The sequence below is a fragment of the Phaethon aethereus genome, assembly GCF_964289735.1.
Source record: "Phaethon aethereus genome assembly, chromosome: 1".
In the NCBI taxonomy this organism is placed as follows: Eukaryota; Metazoa; Chordata; class Aves; order Phaethontiformes; family Phaethontidae; genus Phaethon; species Phaethon aethereus.
This window is the reverse complement of record NC_138575.1, coordinates 149989474-150009402: the sequence shown is the minus strand read 5'-3', so window position 1 is coordinate 150009402 and position 19929 is coordinate 149989474. Positions and strand designations below refer to the sequence as shown.

Below are 19929 nucleotides of genomic sequence, written 5' to 3'. Positions count from 1 at the left end.
GCCCACATTTTTCTAATACCCAGTATTTTAGTTACTACAAAACAGACAACAATGGAATCAGTTACTCTTAAAGAAACCTTAAAGGGTCTCCTCATTTGCAGAATTACTTAGGAGATTGAAGCATTGCCTGGTGCTGCATGTACGTTCCCAGCCATGGGACACCGTGATAGCTACACAGTCACCTTGTACAAATCTAAGCTTGGTCATAGGCATCTATTCCTACCACAAAAAGTATCTAAGCCAGAAATGGAAAGTGGGTTCACAGGCTAAACCACGACAGCCACCTTGGTCATAATAAACACCTGACTAGTCGTCTTGGACAGCCTGCAGGAGTTACACCTCTGCTTTCTCTCTGGACTTCTCAGTAAACCAAACAGGTGTCTCTATCAGAAATGCTGTATGAGAGAACAATGTTTTGTCAGTACTTGCATCGTGCCAACAATGTAGGTGTTTGAATAGCAACTGGGAGGCATTTCTCATGCTCACAATCTTGTTCTGTCTCATATGACAGAGAGTCAGTTGTACAGCTCTTCTTGGTCAGCTCTTCTTGGCCAAAATTTGATAGGTCTTACAGAGGTAAAAGTTCTCACTATAGACTAATGCACAGACATGGCCTATTACGGGTCCTTTGGGCTAAGTGAAAGGAAAGAACTGAAAAAGAGAAGAAAAAATGTATTCCAGAGCAAGCATGAAAAAAGAAGGTTAAATCAAACCTAGCATGGTCACCAGTAATTTCCCATTTTCATTACAAAGCGACAAACAGGGCAAAAGCAGGAGCATGAACTATGTATTTGATAGGAATGATGCCCTCAGGATAAGTCCACCTAGGAGAAGCATCCTTTTTCACCTAGACAAACCCCTTTATCTTGTTGCTCTGAGGCAGATTCACAGCTTTTTTGCCCTGTTCCTTGTTACTATGTCCTGTGCAGGACAGGAAAGTAATGTCATAGGCTCCGCTGATTTTCAACCTGTTTTTATTTGTGGACCTTATGGATTTGCATGAAGAGAAGTATACCAGAATTAAGCCTATTGACAATAGGCATGCCTTTGTTGGTCACTTTACAAGGACTTCTCAGTCCACAGACTCCCAGGAGTCTCCGTGAATTACAGACTGAAGAAAAAATACTGTTGGTTTGTGTTGTTTGCAAGGAGAGGAGTTCCCCTGAGTCACTTGTTGAAACTTGGGACTACCCAAGAGTTGTGTTACTTTTCGAGACACCTACAGAACCTGAGCCAGCAGAATACTCCCTTGGTATGTATTAGGGAAGACGATTATTTTCTTTAATTGGAGTTTTAAATATCTGGGTTTTATATTTTAAAAAGTAACTATATAAATATATAGAAGGCAAGTCTCCAAAGTAAGGCCACTGAGAGCTGCTTGTAAAGAAGTATATTATTTTGATCTACTCAAGTAATAGCTTCTCCATCACCTCATCCTCACAGCAAAGTAAACAGAATGGAGACTCCCTGCAAACAGAATGGAGCCTGTTGTTTCCACGTACAGACATCCCCATAAATCTCAAGTCTGTTGCCATACGTCATTTGAAAGAAGAAAAGCAATGTTCTCCTTTGTACCGCCTATCAACAGTGTGATAGAAGCAGCAGCTAGGACTCTGGAATGTCATGAACATGATTTTAATCTCATTCCTACTGTTCTTTATTTACACTGCTGTAAATTAGATCTAAATCAGGTCCACTTCCTTTTTACTCTACAGCAGTTCAGTTTTACAGCTCTCCCTAAGCTTTCAGGTGAATTAAACAGCATCAACTCTGGTCACATTTTGTAATGTGTTTGGTATAAGAATGTGGGGTTTTTTAAAGTTCAAGATTTCCATTTACTCAATATCCTTCAGCTGAACTTGCTGAAGGCCACACCAAGTAATATTAGTCACCAATCACTTTTTAATCCTGTCGCAGAGTATCTCGGCTCTTCCTAGACCCTAATTGCTTATTTTCACCAGTCCTCAGTTACTAGTTTTTAATTCTGAAATTACTTTAAAGCACTCTAATGTTTTCAGTAGAGATGGAATACAGAGCACTGCTGTAATGTTTTCTAACATGGGAATAATATTATTGTAATGACACTTGCGCTTTCTTTGTGATTTTAAGCCCAGAACTGGAATTTGAACTGCTAACACTCAACTTCAACTGTGATCTTGCCATTTAATATCACTGTGCTAGTAATCACTGACCCAGTCTTTCGGAAAAGGACCAACTCTGAACAAGAAGCCAACTGGCAAACATTGTCCTCAGCCAAATTCAAGTTCGAAAATTCCATCAAGTGGGGGAAAGGGATCACCTAAATGCACAGGCATATCTCAAAAACTATCAGGCATGAAAGACCATCTGAGAAACAGAGCAGAGCTGAGATTCCTGAGAAAGCACACCTGGCTTTTTATCCAAAATGAAGGTGTGGTAGTACATTTGCTGAAAAGGGAAAGCATAATGACACTGCTATCCTAATAAAAGCTTTTACTAGGAGCAGCTGGGCAGTGCAAGTGGGATAGCAAGAAGAAGGGTTTAAAGTATTTAGAAAGCATGTTTACTAAAGCCACGTCGTTCTGCACTGCCCGTCCGTGTAGTGCTGCGCTGGGCAGGGGAGGCGAGGGCCCCTACGGGCACCCCACGGGGGATCTGTGTGAGGGCCTGGGTCACGTTTTAAGTATAATCACATGATTTCAGGTGTGCAAGATCATAACAAGGAACCATCAGCAGACCAACGCTTAGCATGTGGAAACCACTTGATCTCCGGCCAAGTGCTACCTTTAAGCGACAGCTGGGAAGCAAGACTGAACATACTCTAAATTCCTTTCACTCTCTCATGAATATACGTGTGGCCAGTGCATGTGCTGGTCCGGCCCTGCAGACTCCCCAGAGCATCTCCCCCCGCCAGGGAGATGGGCAGGCACGCCGTGAGGAAGGACTACCTCCAGAGAAGGCAGCAATGACGCCTACACGAAAGCCATGCATCACGGTTATTAAATTGCCATGCCAGAGCCTATAAAAATGGTGTTTCGGAGTAGTTTGCCATCGGGCAATGGCACGCATGGATACTTCCGTCATCAGGATACAGTATTTTCCTCGCAAATCTTGCTGGATTAACTGCTGCTCCAGTGGAAAGGTGACTGATTTTGTGATTGGAAAAAGTGATTTTGGTTGGAAAAAACACCAAAAAAAAGCAAAAAGCTTTACATTAACGTAAAAATAGACCTTTTTCCCCCAGAAAAAACTTGTATGAAAATAATTCCTCTGCATGAGTGGCCATTAAGAGTGAACAGACACAGCCATGGCTGAACTGCTAAGTAATTTCAGACTCAGTATTTACACCCACTTATTTTCAGTACTGGCTTAAGTTTAGCAAGCAGAGGAAGTACTGGCAGAGGCAGGCAGATTCAGTTTCAAGCTAATGAGAAAAGCTAGGCTTTAAGGCAAGCCCCTAAGAAAGGATGCAATTCAGCTCGCTGGCTAGCAACAGAATCAGGTAAAGCATGAAGTGTAAGTAAGTGAAAAAAAACCAGCAGTACTCCCATGGACACACAAGAAGTTATCGGTATGAAGGCTCAGATTAAATGATGACATATACATGTGTTAAGCAGGTGAGGCAAAGTCCTAGAAAAGGGGAAAACGGAAGCACAATTGTGCATAGAACAGGACAGGAATGAGAAGCCAAGGTCAGGAAAGCTGCGGACCCAATTCATGAATCTTTCTGATCCTTCTGGCATATGAAAAACTGGACCTCCATGTCTCACAAAACAGAAAGCATGCCAGGACATAGTTGGCACAGTCAGGATTTCAATTAAGGCATGGATAAATGGGAGTAATGTCCCAGACATGGTGTCATCAGGTACAAACAAGGGGCATTGCGGGTGTTAATGGAATTTCCAGACTGCTGTCCTCAGGTCAGCACCACCACGCCAGCTCAGCTAGTTAATGATTAGAAATTACTTCCTCCAGATGGCTGTCCTATCTCATCTGCATCCTGGGACAAATACATCAGTGGTCTCAGTGCTGTTCCAATTGGATAGGCACATGCAAAATACTGGCATCAGCTGAGTCCTGTGCTTGTGGTATCTCAGTGGTTTGCTCATTCTCCTTGTGAACACCCTGGGACACCCCACATTGGCTCTTTTCCCTCTCCTGTGCAACAACATTTCTGCAGGTGAGGAAAACCTCCAGTTTCAGATTACAGAAGCAATAGAATTCAAAGATACAGAAACTAAAGAGATCAGATAGTAAAATCCCTAGAGCAAATATGCTACCATTACACATCACTCTGATGTAGTAAGACTACCACAGTTTCTAAATCTAAAGTTTAGAGAATTACATAAACACATTAGCACCACATTAGCAAACTGTAATAACCATATACAAAGAGATATAGCACCCACATCCACAAGTGGGGTCCCCCAGGGATCAATATGGGGCCCAATGCTGTTTAAGATCTTCATAAATGATCTGGATGATGGGATCAAGTGTAGCCTGATAAAGTTTTCTGATGATACCAAACTAAAGGAAGGAAGAGCCACCCTGCAGGAAGACCTGGATATGCTGGAAGAGTGGGCTAACAAGAATCTTAGGAAATTCAACAAGGACAACTGTAAGGTCTTGCACCTGGGAAAACACAATCCAGGAATGCAGCACAGGCTGGGATCTAACCGGCTGGGGAGCAGCTCTGTGGAAAGGGACCTGGGGGTCCCCACAGGCAAGCAGCTCAATACGAGCGAACAGTGTGCTGCTGCCGCTGCGGCAAAGAACGCCAACAGGGTGCTGGGTTTCATCAGCAAGGGCATCACCAGCAGAGATAAAGAAGTCATTATCTCACTCTACCCAGCGCTTGTCAGGCCACCCCTGGAATACTGTGCTCTGTTTTGGCCCCCGCTATGCAAAATAGATGTGGACAGGCTGGAGAGGGCCCAGAGAAGGGCCACAATGGTGATCAAAGGACTGGGCAGCCTGCCACGTGAGGAAAGGCTGAGAGAACTGGGTTTGCTCAGCCTTGAGAAAAGAAGGCTGAGCAAACCCAGTTCTCTCAGGAGAACTTATCACCACGTTCCAGCATTTAAAGGGTGGCTACAAAGAAGATGGAGACTCCCTTTTTACAAGGAATCACATGGAAAAGACGAGGGGTAATGGGTACAAGTTACTCCTGGAGAGATTCCAACTGGACACAAGAGGAAAATTTTTCACAATGAGAACAATGAGCCATTGGAATAACCTCCCCAGGGAAGTGTGGATTCCCCAACATTGGACACTTTTAAGACTCAGCTGGACAGGGTGCTGGTCCGCCTTGTCTAGACCATGCTTTTGCTAAGAAAGGCCGGAGCAGGTGATCCTTGAGGTCCCTTCCAACCTGGTATTCTATGATTCTATGATAATGGAGTGGCATGCAAAAAATCATTTGTTAGTTTTTATCAACTAATCAGTAACTTACCACAGTTATAGCATCATTCAGCAAAGACTCTCCAAACACCAGGATGTAAAGCTGCTCATTGACATGAATATTTTCAAAAACGGCTAACACCGCCACAGGATCCACAGCTGAAATGAGACTGCCAAAGAGCAAATTCTGCAGCAATGTGATATCAGTCAAACCAAACGCACTGATCTGGCAAATTCCATAAAGTGAAATTCCAATGCCGATGGCATTCCAGAGCGTGCCCACCACGGCATACCAGAATATGGTACCAAAGTTCTCAAAGAAAAGACGAGTTGGCATAAAATATCCAGCGTCGAGTACAATGGGTGGCAAAAGATACAAGAAAAAAACATCACTGTTCATTACAGGTGGGGACTTCTCCTCTGCTCCAAAAATAATCCCACCAAGAAGCAATCCAACCAGAATAAGGAGACAGCTTTCAGGTACTATTGAGGGCAACTTGTGATAGAGATGAAAGCCTTCAAAGGAAATTCAAACACAAGAAAGTGAAATGGTTATTTGTACAGAATCCAAAAGATTATTATGGATTCTGTTATCTTAGTTTCTATAGTAAACAAGCAGCAATCGCAGGGCAATTTCATTTTCATTGCAAAGACTGAACTGGACCACCACAACAGGTCAAGGCTAGGCTACCCTAGCCAAAATCTGTTGGCTAGGGGAGTTAATTCAGTTAATTTGGTGGAGAGACAATTTAATAGTTACACATTCCAGTTAGTAGCTAGGCTGGCTGGAGCAACTGTGTGCAATGGTTGTGTTTGTGAAACTGGGCCGGGGGGGGGGGTGTTATGTGGAATCCTCCAGAAACACAATCCAAACACTTTTCTAGGGCAAATTACACCTAGATAGAGAAAAAAAATCATGCTAACCCCCTCTTCCTCCATGCACAGCTTCACAAAGGAGTTTAAGAAGTACATTCACTTCATTTTTAGAAGTCTTTTAGAGTCTCAAAGCTAGGGAGGGGAACGAGCACATGTGACCTGCACCCAGTCACCCATGGTCACTTCCCCAGCCACCAAGAGGAAGCATTTACAGACACAATAATTCTTTTAATTTTAGCGGAGCCTCCAAATTAATTTCACAAGAAGCAACATGTTTTCCATAAAGTGACAATAAGTCGTAGCCTGTATTATCATGCTCATTCTTCTGTATTATATGAATTGTGGTAGTGTCAGGAGTGTCTCATAAAAATCTGTGCAATGTACTGAAAAAATGAATAAAAAAAGCTTCTGAATGAGGACTTAATGGTTGAATGTTCCTTAGCCTACTAAAACTCTCGAAGCCATGCATTTTTGATTTAAAGATTCCCATTATTTGTAGAAGTAAGTTGGCTGTTGTAAGAATAATTTTGTTAATGAATGGGAAAAGTTTTGAAGGAACTTACTCTGGCCAATCTAATGGAATGATCAACCTTATGCACTGAGGTCACATTCCAGGTCCTGGCGATGCCAATCTTTTCCAGGCTCCTCCTTATCTATATTTGGCCCACATAATTATATAGAAAACTATCCACACCCACAAGATCCCACAATTCCTGCCTAACTAAAAAGCATTTAAATTATTTTAAATGAGAGCTGCACGGAAACACTGGGTGTGGTAATAACGGGCGTCTATTTCAGTAAAACTATTTCAGTAAAAATCACACCTGTAGTCGAAACAGTTAAACTAGTGCAAGCTTGGTATAGTTCACATCCAGTTTCCCAGTTGCAGGCTTCTGTATCTTGTAACGCCTATTTTGTTAATTCTCAGTTCATTAGAGATTTTTTCCAGGTAAAAGAAAGCCTGAACTTATAATTAGGAAAAACAAATGGTTAAGAAGGACCAAGGGGAAAGCTGTTTTAATCTACACATTCTTTATCATTATTCTGTATTTCTGCATGTATATATCTTTATTACCCTGTAACTATGAAAGCTATTTTTTAAAGCAGCTCAAGCTGCATTTTTTTGCTTTCTGGATGAACACAGACTGTTTTTTAATATTTAGAAACACAGCCTATGTGACTTGTTAGAAGGACTGCCAAGTTCACTGTCATTCTTCAAAACCAGAGCCACCAATATCCTATATTGGCAGAACAGGTAACGACCCTGGAAACACAAGAATTTGCGGTTGGAGACTTTACTTCACCTTTCAGCCACTTCCACATAAATTGTTTATGGTTTGTCTTAGTTTCGGCAGTGGCAGGATGCCAAAATTTCCAATACAGTGATTGAAGGTTCCCTGAGTAAGTAGATTTTGCTAAAAGAAAAGTTTTTTTAAGTCCTTCAAGAGGATCTTAAATCATTTTCTCAATAAAAATTAGAGGGAATTTTTGTAAATGCAGCTTTTAATGACAACAAAAAACATCCCAACCAGTTGTAATGCAACGGCAATGAAATGCCTATTGTGAATATAAAAATAAAAAAACTTTTCTGCTTTACAAGTCACTCTTGGGAAAGTTCATATCCTCTCAGAGCCTTTGGGACTCCACCTCATCCTTAAAGGTAATGGAAAGGCTGTCGCTAAGTTAAATGTGCTTTTTATCCATGTAAACAACATCAAAACCCCTAAAAGACTGCCTGCCTCCATGAAAGGCATTCACAGGTGAGCAGGAACAGGCTGTGGTTCCCCATTTAAGGGCAGAGACCTAGGATTTAAGATCCGGTGCACATCACATCAGGCGCAGGTGCCCTGCAGGGTGAGGGACACCTTCCCTGCTCTGACAGATCCACAGCTACGTGGTCAGGAGTGCCCAGGGAGTAGATCCCCTGCAGTACATGAAAACTCAAAGCTTTTATGCTGAACCCAGGACAACAGCTACCTTCTCCTCCTCTGACCCTGTCCTTGGGCTCCTGACTACGCAGTGACCCAACTTCAACAGCATGGAAGATGTCTACCCTCAGGCCATTGGGCATTAGGACACTTGCCTAAAGTGCAAGTTCAGTATTCTTCAAGCTAAAAGTCCTCAGAGTCCTGGTTTCCTGCTTCTTGGGTGAAATGCAGTGCACTCTGATGCTGGAAGTGCCACTGACACGCATGCCTCTCATTATACGTGAGTTTTCCAAGGGCCCTCTGAACAGCTTAAGCCTTTTTTCAGAAGTGTTGGAAGGATATCAGCTCAGTTCCCAGAAGTAGTACTTCTAATCATGCATTTGTGATTAAACGTAGGAGTAATCGGAATCTGGATCAGTCAGACAACATTTTGTAGGTTTAGTAGCATAAGAATTAAGCAAAACCGGGAGGTAAGGAGACTAGTCTCACTGCCTAGAGACTGCAGTATACTTCAGGTGCACAGGGTCCCACCTAATATACCCATGGAGTCCATCAGCGTGTTAGTAACATACCTCCTATACGGTATCACTAAATAAGTAGAGGTAGCCAGAAAAAACCAAAATTCTGTTCAAGGCAATTTCTTAGATTTCAGAATGTGCCCTTCTTCTATGCTGGAATAAAAATCATCATGTTTCTAATGTCTTTGTGAAAATGTACCTTGTCAAAATGTTCAAGTTCTGCTTGACAACTTCAGGTTTTCCTTTCTTGTGCTGTCTCTTTGGCTCTTTGTAAACTTAGTCTACAATGACAGGATCACAGGCAGGATCTGAGAAACCTTTCAGATAAATCCCCTACAAAAATTAGCATACGCTGGAACAACTCAGCTCCAGTGAAACTGCACTTCTGTGAAAACACATTTGTTCAAAAAGGCTCCAGTCGGGCGATAAGCAGGTGCTGCAATACAGTTGTCTTTGGGATCCTTCACACACTGTGAGAGCTGCTATTAAATGCGACCCTATCTTCTGAGCTCCTTGCAGCTGAGAAGAGCTCCGGGCTCCGTCCATAAAGGTTTGCTACTCGGCAGTGCCTGGCGTAGGCATTCAGCGCCTAGCCCCAGAAAGGAATTTGCGATGCCAGGTTAAGCACCGAAGTTTCCCGGGCAGTCCGTGAGTCTCAGGGTGGATTTCACGCTGCCCGGCATGACAGGGGCGAGATGCCCATGCTGCCTGGCAGGAAAAGCTGGGGAGAGGAATGTACCAGAGAGCCTCCTCTCTCACAGGGCCGTTCTCAGGGCCATAGGCAGTGAAACGGGCTGGAAAAGCCCTCTCCAGCCCTTCGAACAGAGACACGTGGCCCACTCTTCGTAACACAGTAGGACATGGCAGAGCCGACATTTCTGTATCTCGGTGGGTAGAGAGCTCTGCCCATCTGGGCTACCTTCAGTATAAAACAAGGCACAAGCGAGTGAAGAATTGACGCTGTGGGAACGTGACTTAGGAGCGATGGGAGTCTGTCCTGGGAAGCTTTACCTGATGCACTCGCTGGATAAGGAAGCACAGAGGGAGCTCCAGGAGCGAGAACGGGATGTTCCTAATTCCAGTCCCAGAGTCAGGGTGCCTGCAGATAGGTGTGGTGAAGCTGAGCACTGCCACACCTAGGGCCTCTCCTGGATCCAGCCTCACTGCTTAGCGCACGCATGCTTGTAACCGCAGAGGTAATGCCCTAGATTAGCCACACTAGCTTTTTTTTTTTATATAACCAAAGGAATTTAAAAATTATATGCATTTTTCCTCATCTACACTGTTTGCTCGTTTACTGTACTGCAGTCAGCTTGGAAAATTAAAGTAGTCAAGTCATTTTTTTTTTTTTTACTTTTTAGATGTCTATGCACTAGCAAAATCTCATGACAGTCAGAATGTACAGTCCTACAGAAATATTATTGTGTGTGTATGTGCATTTACATGTATCAAATGGCTTCCCTGCAATCTTTAATAAAACAGAAACTTTTTCACTAGTCTTAGCTTATTCAAGAGTTGATGCTGTATCTAAACTCAGAAGCCAGACTAATTTAACAATACTGAACTGGCTGAGGTAAGTTCTTTACCAAACTGCATATTTTCTGGCTATTACACTTCATGATATACTTGAGCGTATCATATTTGAACTCTGTCCTGATTCTGCAAACACTTAAAACACATACTCAAGACTAAGCATGCATCTTTAATGCGTTAAGATACATGCATCAAGATACATGCATCCTTAATGAATGTACCATACAGTATTTCTGCAGAAAGTAACGAAGCCATAGCAAATTGCTTGGGCAGAGGATCAGGCCCCCAACCACAATGCGAGCTATGACAGGAGTTGAGTACAAATTTTTGTTTTTGCAGAATCCTAATTACCTGATCACTAACTAGAATGTGAGACAACCTATTTAAATGTCACAAGCAGAAGTCAAAGGTTTAAGCTTTATCAAAATGTTTGATCAGAATGAGTATGACCATAGTTTTTAAGGTAATCTGCGCTGCAAAATCAGAATCAAACAATGGGAGTATGAGTAGATCTTTTTTTTTTTGTTCGCACAGCTTTAATCCTTACATGAAGATTATCTTCTAGGTAAAATGATACAATGTTCATAATTTATAGAGATTTACTGATTTTTCAATAGCTCTCTAGCACACCATTACCTGACATTCCTTAGATTATTATGCTGTACTCATTTTTCTGTTTGGGACAGAGACAGCTAATTAAAAGCATTATATAAAAGCTGCACAAAACACAGTGAAACTATGCAATACAAATATTTTCCACATGAGGGAAGAGGTGGCCTTTCCTACTCTTTCAGTGTTGTCTTTTTTGTCTTTCTCGGGACATAAGTGACGGTGGGCAAGTAGGATGAGGAGGGCTTACTCTACCTTCATAAATATTTGCTTTCCATCGATCCGTTGTTCTGTTCTGAACCTGTCATTATACCCAGCGTTATTTTAAGGAGAAGAAGATAGCGCTCAAATGACAGTGGGGCCATCAGGGAGAAGTCACTGCCGCACCGGGTGAACTCTGGGTTTTGCCGCCCTCACGCACAGCCCGGGGTTCACGCGTTGCTGCAGAGGGCGGGAGGCCATCTCTTGACTTCCTCCGCACCTTTCCTAACCGAGAAAACCCCAACTTCTGCCAGCCAAATCACGCCCGGTCATCCCGCCCCGCGGGGGAGCATCAACCTCCGGCCGCCCGCGCCCCAGCCGCCGGGCGCGGACCGCCCCAGCCCGGCTGCCCGCGGCGCGCCCGGAGGCGGGCGGCCCGGGAGGGCAGAAGGAATGGAGGGTCGCCCGACGGCCCCGCTCACCGATCTTGGCGAGGGAGGCCAGCAGGATCCAGAGGGTGATCTCGAAGGGGATTTGCACGTGGGGGTAGTCCAGGGTGAAGACGTGGAGCCGCGTCTCCTCGAAGGCGGTGCCGCTGGGGCTCGGCGGGGTGCCGGTGCCCATCGCCGAGGCGCCGGGCAGCTGGCTCTCCGAGGTGGCCCGTGCCTCCGCCGCCGCGGCCGCCAGCGCCGCCAGCACCGGCACCAGCAGGGGCGCGGCGGGGCGCGGGGGGCCGCCGCGGCTGCCCATGGCGTCCCCGCTCCCGGCCCGGCGCGCCGCTGCCCTACGGCCCCGCGCCGCCCGCCGCCACCACCATCCCGCCGCCGCGGGCACCTGCCGCCGCCGCGGCCCCGCCTCCTCCCCGGTGACTGGGCGAGTCCCGGCCCGGCGCCGCCGGCCGGCCGCGGCGCCCCGCTCCCCCCACCCCGGGCCGCCCCCGGGGCCGCCCCCGCGGGGCAAAGCCGCGGGCCGGCCCCGCCGCGCCGCACTCGGCCGCCGCCCCCGCCGCCCCCGGGCCCGGGCGGCCGCTGTCAGGCGCCGCGGGAGGGCGCGGGCGGGGGCCGGCTCCCAGCCGCCGGCAGGTGCTGGGGCTGGGGGCGGGCCAGCCGCCAGCGGCGCTGCGGCCGGAGGCGTGTGCGGGCAGCCGGGCACCGACCCCTGCTCCCCGCGGGTGCAGTCGCGGCCGGGGGGGGTATTCCTTCAGCGGTACGTGACTGTGACAGAGAGTCGCACGCTGTCGTGTGAATACGCGTTCTTATGTATTTATTTAGATAAACTCATCTAGAGAGTTGACACACTCTATGTGGATACGTACACGCCTACATACACCTGTACATGCACACATATGTCGTCTCTAGATACGTATCTCTAAATTACTTTTATATATATACATATATATCCATGCCTATAGATACATGCATGTTCGGACATATCTATATACATGTACATACATACGTGTATAGTCTTTCTACATCTAAAAGTAGTTTCTATATCTAAATTTTCTATATCTATATCTAAAAGTAATTTAGTAATCTAAAGTAATCTAACTTTAGTAATCTAAAGTAATCTAAATTACTTTTAGATGTATGTACAGAAAGACTATATACGTATGCACATGTATATACATATGTCTGAACATGTATGTATATACATGTGAATGTGTATATTTATATCTATTTTAATAAAGTAATTTTTATATATGTATGTGCATATGTATGTTTGTGTGTGTATATGTACATATACATGTTGCCATTAACCAAATGCAGGAAAGTTGCTTCTACTAAATGTATGAAAGACAACATTCTGTTCCCACTAATTAAGAGTTAAAGCCTGTTAATTTAGAGAGATAAAAGAACACCCTCTGTATACATATATGTATATGTTCATATATAGGTACATACATACTATATGATATATACTATATGTTTTATAATATATGGTGTATAATTACATAGTGTACAGCATATTATAGAATATATTTTATATATAAAATAACTTATAGTATATGAATATATATTATCTCTATGTTGCCCCCATCAAACACGATAGGCACAATCCCATTCCTGTTAATTGAGATTCACATTCTGTTTAAGTCAGAGAGTTAAAATAACTTACTGTATAAACATCTATGAGTGCTCATACATATATTCTCATATATGTGTGTATTAATAATATATTTATACATGTGTATATAAGTATATAACTAATAATGTATTTACACGTCTGTGCATGTGTATGTGAGTGTTGTGTTGCCAATATTGAATGTATGATTAGCAAAATCCTCTTCCTGAAGGCGTTGGGAATTTGCCATGAATTTCAGCACGGCCAGCGTTCCATCAGATACTGCTGAGCACCAGCTTTCTGTATTCCTGAAAGAATGGAATCTCAGCCACAATGTGCTCATGACCTCACCACTTGTGAGTAAGACGGTCAGTATTCCAAAGCTCAAACTCTTAAAATCTCTATAGCACACCATTCTGTCTGCCTTTATAGCAAAGCATGTCTCTCTCAACTTCAAATAAAACAGAAGCAGGTAGTAAGAGTTCTCCTTTTTTCCCCAACTGGTAAAAAGCAACCAGTGACTACCATTTCTGTAGTGAGTTGTTAAAGCTCAGAATCAATTAGCTGAATATCTGTAGCTGTCATTTACCCCAGAACCTGAACACAGGGCACTAAGCCTATGGTTTTAACCACAAATTCAAGAACATAACGCTAATAAAAGGTTTTTCTTTATTTTATCTACATGTCAGCCAGGATAACATGTTTGAATATCAAACCAGTGTATATACTATCTAACCCTCTAGCTGCCTGCAATATCTTCATAGGTCCCTTTATTTGTTATATCAGATTCTCTGAAGTAAGAGAAACAGATAAATATTGCCAATTCCAAGGACATTTCCTTTATACGGAAAAAAAATGCAAAAAAGAAACCCCTCTGTCATTCCTGATTCTCCTGGTCCCTGTGAAAAGACCATCCATAAGAAGAGAAGTCTAACCCTCAGGTGAAGGAGACAGCATTATCTCTCACATGCAAATCAGACTGTAAATGATAAATTTAATTCAGTCTAAATCAAAAGATCTGTAATTGTACTTGCATGTCTCATTTTATGACCTTTCCTGCAGATGAAGAAAGCCTTTCTGAAATACACAGTTATGAAAGTGTCAATACTTGCTCTCCTAAGAGCAGTGTTACAGATCTTCTCTAGTTATCTGGCCTGTGCCTTCAGGATATTGCACTGGACTGAGAGTTATCTTCGATAATGTCAGTGAAAAAGCATTCACAAGAGCACACTGGCCAAGGCTATTGGAAGTATGGTTATTTATGTACTGTCCCATCAATCCTTTTCTCTAATATCACCTCACAATCCCCCTCTGTGCTGGGATTCATATCCCCATTCAATAGTCACAGCAGAAATATCCTGTAGAGCAGGGAACTGGACCACTGTACGATAGCCCTGCAGGCATTTGGAAATCGTGACCAACTGGCTGAGGTTTTCCAGTTTGCCACCAGAGGGGAAGGAAGACTTTGGGTGGGAAAGTGCTGAGGCATGAGAAGGTGGAGGAAGGTCCCTTCTCATGGAAAATGTTCTTCATTTACTGCCCTTTTCATTACAGGCAGTGAGGGATGACAGAGCCCGGCTGCTGTGGTCTGGCAGAGACAGAGCCATGCTCTGGCACCCAGGTCATGCCTTTGCAGTCACAAAGTTTCTCCCAGACACAGGAATATAGATCTTTCCTCAGGGCACCATCCACATATTTGCCATTATTTGTTATCTTACTTTCCTCCTCTCCAAACATAAAAGGGCACACACAACAGAAATCCTTCTAGCTCTGACACTGCTGTGGGTCTGGGTACTAGGCTTTTTTTTTTTTTTTCCCCTAATATTATGAGAATGAGAAGTTGGTAAATGGGAAGAAAAAAAAAAACTAGGGAAAGACATCATTAATCCTAAGGCTGGTGACTTAAATGCCAGCAATAAAAAGGGAAACGATACATTGATACAGCCCTCAAAAAACTGGGAGAGCTAAGAAAACTGGAGTTGAGATTAATTACTAGAGTTGATACCGTCTATCGTTACACCAAAATAACCTATTTTATGGATGGATTGTATGGATGAGAATATCCAACATTTGGATAGGAATTGCCTTTACAGTATAGCATGATACAGCAGGGAGGTGGACCATATTTGACTTTGGAGTTTGGTGAAGTAGATGCAGTGAAGCTCAGTACGGTATAAGGTGCTGAACGTCTTGCGGAGTTTCTCTCAGCTTTTGCAGCACGTGCTGCTTTGCTTTGCCACCAGCCCCGTGCAGCTGGTCCCACAGATGGCTGAAGGGATTCACCACCGGTGGGAGGTCTTTAAACCCAGGCAGAGAGTTGCCTGAGACAGCAGGGTGGGGTATGATGTTCCCACCACCTCTGCTTCACCCAGGCTGCATGAGACAGCGGCAACAGCTTCGCTCCCCTCTGCCACCTCTCGCGCTGCGCCCAGCCCTGCTGTGTCTGCGCAAGACGCATCTCCTCCTCGGGGCACGGCCGGGGACATTGCCATGTGGAGAAAAATATTCCCGAGGCTCAAAGCTGCCCGAGGAGGGGAAGGAGGGGGGTCCCCTCAGCCAGGGAGAGCAACAGAGGAGATGTGGAGGTGTGTCCCTGGCGCCACGGCGTCTGGTCATGGCTCTGCCCCTGACAGCTCAATGCATCTGCTCCCACTTCAGAACAATTTTCTGTCGGGTCACTCTGCACCATTCCAATGATAGCACAAACAGAAAGCACGTACGCCGCACTTGCCTGATCGCAACTGATCCATAGAGGACCTTCCCGCAGTGCCCCCACCAACGCCTCATGGCCCGCGCTCTGCCGTGCCATCTGCACCCGGGTGCACTTTCATCTCTCTAATCCTGCTCGCAGGCATTGTCTGTTTTACCAGATACAGTGCTAACAGCATTTCACGTGACAAAGTGCATGCTATTTTATACATCAGGATGGTAGCTGACATAATTTGGTTTGTTTACCTTTTAATCCATTTATTGATTAGTACTGGAAATTACTACCAGAGCAAGGAACTGCTCAGGCTACCCACAGTGTGCTGTTTGGAAAAGAGGCACTGGTAGTCACACCACAGAGGTTTGCAAGAGTTCAGATGGTTCATACAGGTGTTATGACAGTCTAGTTTTACTTTTGCTGTAGTAAGCATAGGGACTTTTTCATTGTAGGCATGGCTTTGAGTTACAGGGTTGTATGTCACCCATTAACATTAATCCAGCTTTATCTTTGACACCATTTCCCACAGCATACTCCTGGAGAAACTGGCTGCTCATGGCTTAGACAGGTGTACTCTTTGCTGGGTAAAGAACTGGCTGGACAGCCAGGTCCAAGGAGTTGTGGTGAATGGAGTCAAATCCATTTGGTGGCCGGTCACAAGCGGTGTTCCCCCGGGCTCAGTACTGGGGCCAGTTCTGTTTAATATCATTATCAATGATCTGGATGAGGGGATCGAGTGCTCCCTCGGTAAATTTGCAGATGACACCAAGTTGGGTGGGAGCATTGATCTGCTGGAGGGCAGGAAGGCTCTGCAGAGGGATCTGGACAGGCTGCATCGATGGGCCGAGGTCAACTGTATGAGGTTTAATAAGGCCAAGTGCCGGGTCCTGCACTTCGGCCACAACAACCCCATGCAACGCTACAGGCTTGGGAAGGAGTGGCTGGAGAGCTGCTGGGTGGAAAGGGACCTGGGGGTGCTGGTTGACAGCCGGCTGAATATGAGCTGGCAGTGTGCCCAGGTGGCCAAGAAGGCCAACAGCGTCCTGGCCTGTATCAGAAAGAGTGTGGCCAGCAGGAGTAGGGAAGTGATCGTGCCCCTGTACTCGGCACTGGTGAGGCCGCACCTTGAATCCTGTGTTCAGTTTTGGGCCCCTCACTACAAGAAGGATGTTGAGGTGCTGGAGCGTGTCCAGAGAAGGGCAACGAAGCTGGTGAGGGGTCTGGAGCACAACTCTTATGAGGAGCGGCTGAGGGAACTGGGATTGTTCATTCTGGAGAAGAGGAGGCTGAGGGGAGACCTTATCGCTCTCTACAACTACCTGAAAGGGGGTTGTGGTGAGGTGGGTGTTGGTCTCTTCTCCCAAGTAAGCAGCAATAGGATGAGAGGAAATGGCCTCAAGTTGTGCCAGGGGCGGTTTAGATTGGATATTAGGAAAAACATCTTCACCAAAAGGGTTGTCAAACATTGGCACAAGCTGCCCAGGGAAGTGGCTGAGTCACCATCCCCGGAGGTATTTAAAAGCTGTGTAGATGTAGTGCTTAAGGACATGGTTTAGTGTTGGACTTGGCAGTGCTAGGTTAATGGTTGGACTTATTTGATGATCTTAAAGGTCTTTTCCAACATAAATGATTCTATGATTCTATTCTGTGATCTATACAGTAGTAAAAAAATCTATCTTTATTGCTATTATCAAAACTCGGCTTTCACAGTGAAAAAAACAGGTTGATTTGAATAAATGAAAATTTTCACTGTATCATAAATTTAGCTCTATTTTTAGGGTTTCCTTAAAAATCATGAGGTCATATTTTTTTACTTAATTTTCTGACCTCTCTTTGATATCAAGGAAGCATTTCTGGAAAAATGTTACTGTGACTATTTCAATAACTGGATCACCTATGAGCAATGTTTTGGGTATTCTCTAGTAAACACAATCAAAAAATGAAAATGTTTTGAGGAAAAATCATAGATCTATTAATACATATTTTTCTGCAATTTTCATTGCTGTTTTAGTTTGACAGACATTTTCAGCAGATAAAAAAAAATGTTAAATTCTACTGCTGATATTTTACTTCAATGGAAATTAACTCTGTACAGAGGAGCTTTTAGGTTGCTAAAAGCTTAAGGTTGTACTTCTTAAATTTTCCCTGACACAGTCCAGACAGTAATATTGTAAAATCTGTGTTCTGGGCTCAGAAGAAAACTATAAATTTCACCCTTCTTTCTAGCCACTTCTCTAAAACAGACAGAAATATTTTCTCCAATTTTCCCCAAAAATAAAGGACAGGAGACTTAAGCCCATCTTACTGAAATACGTCAGTGTGTGACTAAAATACATTTGTTAAAAATTACAGTATTTCCATTAGAACAAAGAAGGAAGTTTTGAGGTTACCTCAGGTAAAAAGGTGGTTCTTCCTGACATCTGCAGCTGCGTGGGAATCACCTGTGCCTGCGGTACATGTCACCGGGATGTTCAAAGAATTGAAGGAGAACAGATACCAAAGTGACATAGAGCTTTTTCACTTATTTAGAAATAGCTTCAGTGGAGATTTAAGGATTATAAAATACAAACATGCTTGATGCAGAGTTGTTTTCTTTGGGGGGCAGCTGGTTGCTCACCTGCATGCATTACGTTAACAAACATTTCTCAGAATCTCTCTTCCATTAGGGGTTAGACTCTTTTTATGAGGGCTATGTCATCAGGGCCTTGACCATGTAACTCTGTCTCCAAATCCATTAATTAGTGAAAGAATATCTCAGCTATCGAGTCATTTATTATATGAAATCAATAGTCCATTGAGGATGTGTTTTTCCACAGACTTTTCCAGGGCTGCTTAGCAACCGTCCCCATAAACCAGGTCTACCAGAGGCATTATACCTTCTTAATATGGGCACTTTAATGTCAGCAATTTACTTGTGCAGGTCTGAATTTTGGTAAGCCATTTTTAAGGCCCTTCAGATGTTAAGTGTCATGTCTGCACATCTCGGTTTTTAAATTGGAAAGGGTTGAGAATGGGCACAGGTACTGGCACCCGCCTAATTTTCCAGAAATGGAGCAGCGGCAGGAGTAGCAGCCTACACGACTACAGGCACGGAGCGTGAAGGAAGGAGCACAGCTATTTTTTTAATCTTCAAAAGCAGCCCCATGAACGGAGCAGCAGCCAAGCTGAGCACGAGTTCGTGACACAGAGCAGAGACAGCCAGCACTGAATTCAGAACGATAAACTCTGCTTTTTTGGGGTTCCCTCAGGCTGCATGCAGAAGCTGCCGCCCCGCAGCACCGCTCACAGCCATTCCAGCGTGAAGCCCTGAGGGAGCAACGTGCTGCTGCTTCGGCAGATCATGGGCAACCACCTCCCCACAGCCAGAGCTCATCTGGGCATCAGAGTAATCGCACATGTGTGAACGCTCTCCCAAAGACTTCTCCCAAGGGCTTCCCCCGCGGGGTGGTGTGTACAGAGGCACTTTTGCTCACCATGAGTAAGCACTTCTAGCAGGTTCAGCCCGGAAGCTCTGGAAGAGCATTTTGTGCCTCATATCAAATAATGGAGAGGTTTTTGCAATGCCACGGGGCATCAGCATCATCCCTAAGAACAAAAAAGGGACCTGCTGCCAGCTACTGCAGGAGGGCTAAGTGATGTTTCTAGCTCTAGAGGAACACATAACCGAGGAAGGCTAATAACCCATGAAGTTAATTTTTGCCCCTATTAGAAAGTAAAGTGCACTCCTCCTGTTCATAAGACAGGACAAATTGAGAGGGGCTCCCCAGAAGGGGTTTGTGCTGTTTTTCCTTTCTTTCATTACTTGTGTTCCAGGTGGTCTGAGTATCGCTGGAAAATGACGTTGTTTGGCACATTTGCTGGAAACCCAGAACCAGAGATGACAGACTGGTCTCCATCTCTTAGGGACTAGAACAATCTAATTGTTTAATAGCTAAGCAACATGTTTAATGTTTAAACTGTAAATTCCCTCTTTAGCTCATTCTGCACCGGGACACTTAGTCATTGAATGATTTCTGAGGCTGTGTCCCCACGCTGGCTGTCAAAAGTAGCCACTGTTCTCAAGCCTAGTACCTGTCACTGCCATGAATACAGAAATACTAATTTAAATGTTGAACTTTTG

The 19929-nt window shown here is 44.5% G+C and overlaps 1 protein-coding gene across 1 annotated transcript in view; it reads right to left on the bottom strand.

Annotated features, from left to right (window-relative positions):
• SLC9A2 (solute carrier family 9 member A2) overlaps nt 1–11844 on the bottom strand; it is a 35451-nt gene extending 23607 nt beyond the window's left edge. Inside the window, exons 1-2 of the mRNA XM_081996418.1 lie at nt 11527–11844; nt 5432–5895 (exon numbers count right to left, since the gene is read on the bottom strand). Of these exons, the coding sequence (XP_081852544.1) occupies nt 5432–5895; nt 11527–11794 (732 nt within the window). The 5' untranslated portion in view covers nt 11795–11844. The remainder of the gene's footprint in view (nt 1–5431; nt 5896–11526) is intronic.
• Between the last annotated feature and the right edge of the window lie 8085 nt (nt 11845–19929).